Consider the following 12,888-nt stretch of genomic DNA (forward strand, 5'->3'; position numbering starts at 1 on the left):
TATAAGTTATTTTAAATGAAACGATTCAAAATCAAAACCAAAACATTTAGCTTTGATACATCCTATGTATTATACTGTGGAAAATACATGTATACTTGCTTGTAAGTTCAAGTAAATTTGGCTGCAAACTGCACACACCCATATCATATAATAGCAGATCTGGGTCTATAAAGTTTGTTAGGAATAACTGGCAGAATAATCAGCAGAACAAACATTGTTCTGCCAGTGCATTATGTGATAGTAGATTAAGGTCTATGTTGTTTTTTTTTTAAGTTGGACTTGACTTATAAGCAAGCAAATAGGTCAAGCACTAAAAGAATAGTAGGAAAAATTCTGCATTAAGCCCAATTATTTCCCTTGATGTTTGAAATAAAAATGTTACCCTAACATCTGGCTTCCCTAAAATTTCAAAGCCAGCATGCCTTAACACCCACTATATATACTAATTATGTTTGCCTTCTGTCAGAAGTGTACATCTTATACAACCATTCTCAATGTAAATATCAAGTGTTATGAACAAGTAAACTTCATACCAGTCAACACAAAGCACTGGTCAATATGAAAAATTTACATACTCAAAAATCTTCATATTAATTAAAACAAAAGTCTATAATTGTTTAATGACATGATTCAAAGCAAAGTTTTGAAACTGAATTTGTTTCGGTGTGAAGTAAAATTACCATTTCATTTGCACAATGTCAAGACAATGCAATATCATGAATTTTATTGTAAATAATATACTGAAAATGCCATTTCAACATTATGATGGCATAATGATGCAATAATAACATTAATTAATGCAAATCACATGACATTGTATCATCCTATGAAAAAGCACATAGTATGGGAATAATGCAATAATCTTATATATCACTAACATGCCACACTATTGGGTCTGTTCTGTTTGCAAAACACACTAAAAGACTGAAAAGCACAGACCCTGATATACCAGACCAGTGCATTATTCAATGGCAGATCTGGACTAGAGATTATAAAACTGAGATCAGAACATTTATGGTTCAAATGGAAACTTTTTAAAAATTTTACAAAGCTTTACAAATTCTTTACAGAAATAAACTGCATAATCTTCGCAGTAAAAGAACTGAATATTATGCACACAATCTGTGTCTTCTCCTTCCAAATAATCTTTTCATTTTCTTTTCATATTCATTTAAGATTTTAGCACACAATTTGTTTTATAAGTAAAATTCATACATTTAACATCTTACTTTCTATACAGCAAAGTGATTCGCTGTGTGACACATCTTGACCACAATAAATACATGACAATTATTACCGCATATTGCAAATCTTTCCACCCTCCCTCAGCCATAAATTGACGGAATGGTTCTCCATTCTTCAACCTAGAAGTGATCTTTCTCTCAACAAAAACTGTGTGGCCTTCATTTAACCTGCAGACAATAAACAACTTTGTCAAACATTGTAATACAATAACTCTATCAATAATGGGCTGTTGAGCCAAAAAGGCTTATGTCACACAGCCAGCTGAGCTGAAGGTTTGTCACACAGCCAGCTGGGCTGAAGGCTTATGTCACACAGCCAGCTGAGCTGAAGGCTTATGTCACACAGCCAGCCAAGCTGAAGACTTATGTCACAAAGGGTTGAGACTTGCTAAAATTTATAAAACTGACACTAAATACAATATAAAATATGTAAACCACACTGTACATAAGAGATATATGATCAGAGACTAGAGTCAATAAAAAAAAACTTAAGATTATTTACGATTGAATATCACATGGCACAGTACTTCATATTTAAAAAACCATGACTCTTTTAATCATTTCAGTCTTGTGATTTGGGATACATAATTGCCGGGGTCTAAAACACGCAGCCTGTGGGCTGCATGTGGCCCACCAAGCCATATCCTGTGGTCAGCAAACTGATTGACAAGGTGTCATGAGGGATAACAAAGTTGGTGCAGCCCTTGAGCCATCAAAAAATGCCCTCATGTGGCCGTCGGGGTGGTTTGAGTTGAGGCCCCTGGTCTAGAGTACACATACTCAGATGGCCTGGTGACAGGTTATTTTTAACTTTCTCAATGCAGACTATTTTATTATATTCCATCTTTAAAAAGTAACTATTTTTGTTTCTCAAATAAAAAATATTTCATTGGGTGCAAAATATTTTAATCTAAAAAGAATTCAAGCCACATACATGTGTTGTCCAGTATACTTTAAAAGATAACATGAACAATGTCCCCAAATATTTGAACAATACCATATATACTTGTTCATAAGTGAGTCCAGCTGCAAACTCCACAGACCTAAATCTGCCATCGCATAAAGCACCAGCAGATCTGGGTCTGTGCAGTTTGTTAGGAGTAATCAGCAGAATGAACAACACAGACTCTGATCTGCTGGCACATTATGCCTCAGCAGATCAGGATCTTTGTTGGTTGCAGTTTGACTATAATTGAGTATATAAGGTAATCAAAAGTATGTACATGTACAAAAACTATACAGGTCGTGCTTGCATTTTACCTTTACAAATGATGAAATGTACAATAATTGTCTTTCAAACAAAATAACATTCAAGCTTGTGTTGTCTGAAGTATGAAGAAATTTTCTTTTGCATTCTTGTTTTCCCTTGAATCAGTGCCAATTAGTAACGCTGCTTTGTTTCATTGGAAGAAATGGACATAACATTGCTGGCACTTCAAGTTTAAAAGTCTGACATGTAAGAATTTAGCTTATGCTCAATTTCATCACCATTTGTATAACAGCTTCAACAGCTATATGAAAATATATAGCATTATGGCCAGATAATAAAGGGAGGTAATTGACAAACAGTAAAGAGAAAAGTGGTCCTATAATTGACTCCTGAGGTACTCCTACAGTAACATGGGATGGATCATTTGAAATGTCACAAAAATAAATGATCCGATATTTTAAATATGAGCAAAAAGATGATAGGATAAATTTGTTTTGGTAATGTACATGTATATCTCAAACAAACAAACCTGTGTGAACTGAAATTTAGAACTAACATGATTACAATTTCTTGGATTACCTGCCCAAACTATCTACATTTGTATTTTAACTGATTGATACAATTATGGGAATTTCCTAAGTCAGTTAAAAATTATAAAAATTCTGAACTCAGGAATTTTCAGACGCAAGACTGCAGAAATCTTCAAGAATATTCCATTAAAATCTTCGCTTACTTTCTGAATCACAAAAATATAAGAAAGTCCACCCATGAAAATAGTTACACTCGGATGCACAGAAGTTATAATCTAACATGTATGAATCCTTCATTCTTCAAATGAGTTGATATCCAAATGTGATAAGCCATATTTTTAAATACATTCTTAGCAATTAGTTGACAGTTGGTATTCTAAAGTAAATAAAACATTTTTAAAAAAAGTAAATAATTTTAATTAAGCTTATCAATGACTACTAAATGCTGTCATCTACGTGGCCGCTCCTGACTGGTTCTGCTTTGTTGGCCACCATGATAATTAGTGTAGCATCAAGTTTTACGCTGTCATCTATTAGGCCACTCCTGACTGGTTCTGCTCTGTTGACACCATGAATGCTAGTGTAGCATGAAGTGTTGATTCATGGTGATGTGACATTCTTGCTTTAGCCCTGTTGTATCTTGTTGAAATATTTTTACAAATACAGCTTGACGGGTTTTAGTACACATCACGTAAGATATTTTGAATATAATCTTGCAAATGACAATTACATTATTACAAAGAAAATAGGAAAATTATATTGGAATTTGATGAAACTTCCTCCTATTACATGCCTATGTAAGTAAAACACAAAAAAACATTTTTATGCTGGCTATTTACTTTCTTGGATTTAAAGACAATTTTATATTTCAACAAATTTCACTTACTTCAACTGGATTAGGTGGTGATTTTCTTTGAAATTTTAATCTGACTCCCTATATTCTAGTTTACAACTTAATCATCACTTGAAACGTCATGCTCACAATATAGTACCTGATGATTACCCTGACAAGGAACAATTAAACGCAAACTGCTGTACAACTGTTTCGACAGGGGGGATATATTATGTGTATATCTATTGGTAATGTGCATGGGAAATAAATAATAAATTAATCCAAAGCCAAACAACATTCATTCTTCACAGCCACTGGCGGGTCCTGAACCCCTGAGCTAAGCAAATAGTATATTTGGTGGGGGTGGGATATCCACTTACGATCTCCTGAAGAGTGATCCAGCCTCCTTGGGCCAGGAAATGGTAATAAGCCCCACCCAACTTCATTCTAGACATTATCTTCCTCTCTAAAAACTCGGTGTGACCCTCATTCAGCCTAAGAAATAGAAAGTGGTTGTGTATCTAGGTTTAGCTGTCTATATGGAGACATGACCTTGAATGACCCTGTCCATGCATTAAGATTTACACAGTGATTCTGTACAACTTTAAGGAGTCATAGGCACTTCTATTGACATGAATGTATTAAAAAGCCAACTTCTCCTTATAATGCATCTAAATTTTACAGAAACTATTTCACAGATGAGAGTTTTTCTGCCATGATATCTGTTGCCTAAATTGGACCATAATAATAATTTAACATTAAGGATATTGTCACACCCTCTATCTGTCTGTGCTTTCTCCCATTACCCTATCCCTTTCTAAACAGCTTGGGGAAAATTCATCAAATCTGGTAGTTATCTTGTCCACATGTTAAACTCATGCAAATGCAGTAACCTTTTTATTATATGCTCATTTTTTTATTCTTCCTAATGCTTAATTTATGTTACAAAATACATGTACACTACAAGAAACAAAGTAACTGAATGTATGTTGTATTTCAAACTAAATATTCAAGCGCTGATTCATCATAACACAACAACATTATTACTGTGCACATAACTCCGCCCAGATAAATCTGAACTTAGTCGTGTGCTAGACATAACTTTCGAAAGAAAATGGAGTGTCTAGTTAAAATTGAAATTTGAAGTCATATTGTGAATGAATGTGCATTGCAACAACTTTTCCATTTGATCTGGAATGAATGGATTTTGGTACTTTTTTTTATTCTATGAAATTTCATGATTATGGACTGGATTTATATGTGACAATTCCAGCGGATTGAAGAAACATGGGAGAAGCGTGTTGACATCTGCAAATGTCTTTCTGTTTCTGTCACTGAATGTTGAAATCATAATGTGGGAAAAATATGAAGTCTTTCAATTGCAATTATCAAAAAGACATTATGGAATTTAATGCTTATTTCATTTGAGTGCAGTAATGAGGATGTAATTGCACCTATATTCGAAATAACAGTACAATTTTGAAATGTGTAATCAAGATTGAGAACCTATGACATGGCTCATGTAATTCGGATTTGCAGAACTAAGAAAGTATATTTTGAGGAAATTCAGGTTGCAAAACTGTAAGTATATTTTTTTGCCATTCTTATCACCAGCTAAAGAAGACAGTACAGTATATGCCTTGTCACTTGTATTTTATTTGTAAGGACCCTTTCTTGCATCTGTTGTATAGCTAGCCTAAATCCAAAATATCGTATCAAAAAAATTAATGCGGAAAGTGCCAAAGCAGCTGGTATGTGGCAGTCCACGAAACTTCTGCTTTACTTTATTCAGAAACAAATTTAAACAACCACAACGTAAAGTGCCTACTACATGAGTGTATATGATTTATTTACAAATCAAAAGTGCTGGTGTCTGCATCCATTGTTTGCTTAAAATAGAAAGTAGTTCTTTTTTGCATGTGAACGCAATATGTGTATTTGCACGTGAGTTCAGTATTAGTTAATACTGCATGATTCTGACAATGTAAAGTTAACAGAGAAGAAAATGAGCATATAATAATTTATGAACATCTTTATGTTGCATGCACATGCATGACATGTGTGCCTAAAAATGATAGGAAATACTTTCTATTGTAAACAAACATTGGACACAGATGCCAGCACTTTTGATTCATTTGTCTGTGGATAAGTAAACCAGCTGTCTGAGCCATTTCAAAGTAGATTCTAAAGTTGACAATGTGGATAAATTCATAGTCACAAATGTATATTTCAAGAAGGCAGGCAACTGAATGTGATATTAGAAGTGTCCAGCAATGGGTGTGTGATAACAAATGTGTGACACACTGCACTGAAAATATCGTTCTGGATCATTTAAATACATATTTAGCCGAGATGTTTATAACGATTAGCAAAGCCAATGGTTCTGACTATGAGCCATGCTCCTTAGATTCTATAAGAAACAGCACAGAATGGCATCTTAAGGCTAAAGGGTATCCCGTCTCTCTTAGAGACCGTTCATTTCAGAAATCAATCGAAGCACTAAATTTTAAACAAATGCAATTGAATAAGGCTGGTTTTGGAAAAAAGCAAGAGCATCAGAGCCGATAAGCCACGATGATGAAGAAACTTTATTTTCAGCAGGTAAAACAGGCTCTCACACACCCAATGCTTTGCAATTTTCCCTGTTCTACTTTTGTTTTGAAAATATTTGGATTTAGAGGCCAAGATAAGCACAGAAAATTAAAGTTTGGAGATGTATCAGTTTTTACCAATTCAACCGGTACAAAATATCTTCAATATGCTGAGAGGGATAGCGAAACCCTTGACGGTACTGGGAAGAATAACTACAGATCAACAACACCTGCATTTTTTCCACTGGAACAGCATCAGTGCTGTTCAATTTTATCTGTAGTATTTGAAACGAAGGCCCTTGGAAATGATGGATGATGACAGCCCATCTTATCTGACACCAATTCCAATGCAGAAACTGACACAAACTTCCCATATATGGTAATTATGTTTCAAAAGATTCAATTAATGCCCTTATTTCAACTAAAAGCATAAATAAAGACAAAAACGTAATCAAATTTTTTCAGACAATATAAAGAATGAATGAAAATAGAAATATATCAAAGCAAGCAAAAAGTCTGGGAAAAATCTGTAATAAAATGTGTCCCAAAAAATTTTCACAATGAAATGCATCAATCAATGTTGCAAAATATAAGAAAACATATTTATCCAAGTGTGCACTGAAAAAAAAAAGATATATTTTACTGGACAAATTATTAAAAATTGCAGGTGTTATCCGAGGCCAATGCAGGTTAATCAACTGGGAACTCTGATGAAACAAGCTGCAGAAAGGGCAGAAATCCAGGGGAGAATTACCAACCATTCAGTAAGGAAAACTACTGTGAAAACCCTGTCGAAAGCTTGGGTCCCTCCAACAAAGATCATGCAAGTGACTGGGCATAAAATGACGTCAACTACAACTGGTAATAATAATGAGAATATATCTACTTGCCTTTCTGCATCTTGTCAAAATGTACTTTGTGGGCTATTTTTGCTAATATGAATTACGTAGTTTCCAAATAATGATTCACATCGTGGAAATGAGCTGTAATATGCAGGCCTATAAGCCAGACTATATTTTTTAAACAGAAATCACATTCCAAAGGAGAATTTACTGCACTCCAAAATAAAAAATATTTGTTCTTCACTAAAAAACAATGTTTAATCCAGCATCTTCTTGAGAATTTAAATTAAAGGACTTTCATATTTTTCCTGCTCACAATTCCAAACTATCAACGGCAGAACAGAAACAATTATGCAGCTTCTTGTCCATGCCTGTCCCTTAAGCCACATGTATACTGTGTGGAAAACACCCAGAAGGATATATTCAAAATTTAGCTGGATTGACAGAAAAACTAAATCCCTCCCTTCCTGACCAGCTTTAACTTTGTTCAATGGCACAGTCATTCATAACATGACTTTAAATTTCAATTTTAGATAGAGCAAAATGGGATTTCTTCTTTAAATGAGTGATTGAGTGCATGGTAAGCTATGAAGTTAAAAGGTAGCTGGGCAGAGGTAAGTGTGCATGAATACCTTTACTGTATACTGAAGAATCTACGGTTGTGAATTTATTTTGGAATAAAGCACACATTCAATTACATTGTTTCTTGTAATGTCTTTTATTGTTAAGCCTTAGTTTATTTAACAAAATGAGCATATAATAAAAAAAGTTACTGCATTTGTACGGAAAAAATACGAACTCATTTTTCTGAAAATACTGTACTCCACAAGGTCGTGCAGTACATTCAGAAAAACGGGTTCATATTTTCCCAGGGGAATCTTCCTGTAAAGTGGTATGGTAGTCTACAGTAAATACTGCCAAATGTGATATGTACAGAACAGTGATATAGTGAGATTGAGTACACTGACCTACTATTTATGTATTACAGGGGAATCCTACTGTAAAGTTTTACCGGTATGTTAGTCTGGAGTAAATACTGCCAACAGTGATAAGTACAGAACAGAGATAAAGTGAGATTTAGTACACTGACTTACTATTAATGCATTACAGGGGAATCCTACTGTAAAGTGAATTGGTAGTTGGAGTTAATACTGCCAACAGTGATATATAGAGAACTGTGATATAGTGAAATTTAGTACAATGACCTACTATTTATGTATTACAGGGGAATTCTACTGTAAAGTGGTACAGTAGTTGGAGTAAATACTGTCAACAGTGATATACAGAGAACTGTGATATAGTGAAATTTAGTACATTGAGCTACTATTATGTATTACAGGGGAATTCTACTGTAAAGTGGTACAGTAGTTGGAGTAAATACTGTCAACAGTGACATGTACAGAACAGTGGTATAGTGAAATTTAGTACAATGACCTACTATTTCTGCATTACAGGGGAATCATACTGTAAAGTGGTATGGCAGTCTGGACTACATACTGCCAACAATGATAAGTACAGAACAGAGATAAAATGAGATTTAGGACACTGACCTACTATTTATGTATTACAGGGAAATGCTAATGTAAAGTGAATTGGTAGTTTGGACAAAATACTGCCAACAGTGAAAAAAATTACACAAAAGTGGTATACTGAGAGAGCAGCAGAGGGGGCGAATCGGACATTTTGTCCAATCGTTATTTTGCTTAATTATTACTTTCTGCAACTCAACGATCTAGTGTCGTCAGCGCCTGGTAAAAAAAAAACGACGACGTCGTTGGGGGATCGTCCAATCGTCATTTGGTTTAATTAACACCTTCTGCGCGCCGATCCCCAGCGTCGTCAGCGTCCGGTAAGCACATCGACGACCGCGTCGATGTCATTGCCCCCTCTGCTGCTATGATCTTACAAACAGAGTGATCACTAACTCCTCCTCTTGCAGATCAATTAGGTTATTTGACTGATCGGTAAGTCTGAAATTAATTCTCGTTAAAAACCGATCATGGCATCGCATATAGACCGGATTAATCGGACTCTCAATGATCAAAAATCCCGGAGGGGCTGTTGGTGAAAACGAATAAAGGATATACCCCTGTTGAGCTTGATTTGATTGCTTGGTATCCACCTGATAACTCCCTTCGATAACATCACACACTAGATTGATCGCTATCACTGATGCGATATTTACGTTGTATGGAGCAATATGCCTACCACCATCTCCGTTATCGTGTCTGAGGATAGTTGATGGGGGGGTGTCCGCGGGTGGATTCTCAGGCCATCCTAGTATGGTTCTTATTGAACTGTTATAAATATCAACCATATACCCCGGTGTGCTTATTTCAATCGTCGACGATAACGTCGGTTCATGAACCGTAATAGCGATTTTTGATTCCTTTCCTGTGATCGATTTTATCCTGCGTTGAAATTCTTTATTGATTTGCTCTATTTGGTATGACCCAGTTGGTATTGTAACCTCCTCCCAGTTTGGGGTCCCATCGGGTTTATTTGTCCGTGCAAAAACCAGCGAGTTATTAGGTTGTTGTCCGTTAAATGCGTCCGCTCGGATATTAGGCCAACTGTGATATACTCGCAATTTTGCCAGCGCTATTTCCTTTACTGGAACCGGTGATGGGAAGTTCACACTGAATTCGGGTTTCGTTGATGTTATCGATATCATACTTGTTTGTACCGGAGTGGTGTTCTCCGCGATCCGCTGAAGTAATTGAGACCCTTCGGGGTTCAGCGACATTATTATTATTCGTTGTTTTTAGTGTCTAATTTTAACAACCAGGTGGTTTCGGCTTCCAGTTGAAAATCCTCGATTTTTGACATCGCGGAGCTATATAACTGGACCATCGTGGAGAATTCAACATCGGATACGAACAAATTATCAATCGATAACGAGATCAACCCGGATAATTTCGAGTATGCGTCGGATACTATTTGATGTTTTACTGTATACTCGTTGAGTTTTTTCTGAAAACACGATGATATCTTCCTAGTGATTGCGTTGGCAACTCCAGCAACTGTTGTCATTGCGGAGACAGCGATTGGAACAGCGATCGGGGCTATCGTGGTTACCGTGGATAAAATAACACCGGCGCCAGCTACTATGCCCGACACTGAGTACACGACCGTGTCGATGGCGGTTATTTTTCGGCGGTATTTTTTTATTTTTGCACGGTATTGTTCGGAAAGCGTTTTTAAGTTCGCGGAAAATTCTTTTGCGGTATCGAATCGATATTGATGTGACGTCGGTGATACCTCTGATTCAACTTCCTTGGTGGTCATTTTTATTTTAAAAGAGCTAGTGTTTTTAATTACTTAGATTCGCTGCAAATTCCACATACCATGTAATGTTTGCCCGGGCTAGATTTCTATCAACGGCATAAATTGTAAACTGTTCAGTTGCGTTCTTGTCTATAATTGTTGATATTGTATTGTTAAACCCGGATGAACTCGACGATAATATATTAAACTGCATCATTGAAACCAGTGTCAATCGATAAATGCCCTTAACAGTTGCGGTGATATTTACTGTATTCTGTGTAGGAGTCCAATCGAATGATCCATGCCGAATTGTGTATACTGTGTTGATGATGTTCTCATGAGGGATTTTTATTTTTTCGAATTGCTCTGCTACTCTCGGTAGTCCGTCTTTAATCGCTTCAACATCAGTTTTAATCGTTCCTATTTCCTGTATATGCGTGTCCACATCTTTTTTGTTCACTGCAACATTAGTTTTGATTGTTTCTATTTCCCGTGTATTCTCGGTTATACTTTTTTTGTTCGCTGCAACATCAAGTTTGATTGTTTCTATTTCATATGTATGCACGTCTATGCCTTTTTTGTTCGCTGCAACATCAGTTTTAATTAATCCTATTCCCCGCCAATATGCGTCTACATTTTTTTTGTTCGCTTCAATATCAGTTTTGATTGTTCCTATTTCCTGTGTATGCGTGTCCATATTATTTATGATCGTTGTAACATCAGTTTTGATTGTTTCTATTTTCCGTCCATGCGAGTCTACATTATTTATGATCGTTGCAACATTAGCGCCGATTATTTCTATTTCCCGTTCATGCGCGTCTACACTCCTTTTGTTCGTTGCAACATCAGTTTTGATTGTTTCTATTTCCTGTCCATACGCAGTGATATCATTTATAGTTATTGTGATTTCATCCGGTTTGGCATTTTTTTTACCAAGGAATTTATCAAAGTTGTCATCGATCCTGTTAACATTTTTTCGTAACGAGGTAAATTGGCCCGACAGCGTCGTAAACTCCAAAATAGTATTTTTTATTGTTGCAAGATTCGGTTCGGTTACCGTCGGGGTTCCAAAAAAACTAGCGGTAGTGAGTTGTATATCGGTGACAGATTTTTTCACCTCGGTGGCAGATTTTTTCACATGCGCGTCAAGTTCGATCACGGATTCATTCAACCTTATAATACCGTCTCGGATTAATTCTATTATTCTCTCTATCTCCACTATATGTTTACCTGGTCTGAGTCGTCCGTCGCTGGTATACAGCGCGATAGCGTTCTCGGCGGCATCACGCTGTCGTATTAAAACGTCATTCAGTGACACATTACCGGATTTCAATTTACCCTGGCGGTCTTGAAATACAACTATTTCGCCCGGGTCAACACTTGTTAGATTCAACATATCAGCGATTTCATCCTCAATTAGTTTTTTTATGTCGGCGGCGGTCGTTTCCGCGGATTGTTTCAGCGCCGAAACCGGTCGCCCCCAGATATCAATCATTATTATTGTAAATGTTATTCTCTAAAATCCGTTGAGCTTCTACAACCCCACTAGTGTATTCGTTTACAACCACATGAGGTGGTTTCCGCGATGATGAAATCGCCGCGAGTACGTTCAATACCTCACGGCCACATATCGGTGGGTCACTTAATCGCTGTGTTGGCAGCGTGGAATAAAAAACCCGGGCTGAACACGCCCGGACATACCGCATGAACTCTTTCGGCGGGGCTAACCCGTATGAATCAAAATAGACGATTGCACGCGGATCAATCGCGTACGCAACCCAATGAGTTCCCGCTCCGGAGGATTTATCGAGGTTAATTATGCCTGTTTCAGTATTCCTTGGGGCCGCCGGTAATTGATCCCTCATAAAAACACCTCTGAAGTTTTTTATCGCTAGCGCGTTTGCGGCGCCTATTAAATCAAAATTAGACATGGGAGTCATTGACTCCCGAGTCAATAAACGGTTCCTGGTAGTCTTAGACCCTTTCCCGAGTACCATGAATACGGGGTTCCCGGTAGTCTTAGACCCTTTCCGGCCACGGGTCGTTTTTTTTTGTAGCCTTTCCCGGTTGCCTTCTTCAATGCCATCCCCGCCGCGGTACCAACGGCTCCTAACGCCGCCGCCTTAGCCACTGCTGGTGCGGCCGCGGCAATCAACGCTGGAATCGCAGCTAACAGTGGAAATATCCCACCGGTCCTTTCCATGTTTTTAATTGCTGCGGCTGAAAAATCTATTTGAACACCCTTTTTATTCTTCATCGCATCATTGAAATGTTTTATTTGACGCGCCGTCAACGATATCTTATGATTACCACCTGCCATCTGTGACGGCTTCAGCGTTATTGTGGTTCCGCATTGTTTAGCCGACTTTGAT

General features: G+C 36.9%; 1 protein-coding gene across 5 annotated transcripts in view; it reads right to left on the reverse strand.

Annotated features, from left to right (window-relative positions):
- LOC149799847 (leukotriene A-4 hydrolase-like) overlaps positions 1-12,888 on the reverse strand; it is a 103,583-nt gene that overhangs the window by 33,607 nt on the left and 57,088 nt on the right. For 3 of the 5 annotated variants that reach the window (XM_089959271.1, XM_089959270.1, XM_089959272.1), the window contains exon 10: positions 1,298-1,412. The exons of 1 other annotated variant lie outside the window; for it this stretch is intronic. In XM_089959271.1, the coding sequence (XP_089815397.1) occupies positions 1,298-1,412 (115 nt within the window). Of the gene's footprint in view, positions 1-1,297; positions 1,413-4,196; positions 4,312-12,888 lie in introns of all 5 variants that reach the window. One more of the 5 variants, XM_089959269.1, reaches the window with a different exon arrangement.

This window comes from Sinohyriopsis cumingii, chromosome 5 (assembly GCF_028554795.1).
Source record: "Sinohyriopsis cumingii isolate HCF-2022 chromosome 5, ASM2855479v2, whole genome shotgun sequence".
Taxonomy (NCBI): Eukaryota; Metazoa; Mollusca; class Bivalvia; order Unionida; family Unionidae; genus Sinohyriopsis; species Sinohyriopsis cumingii.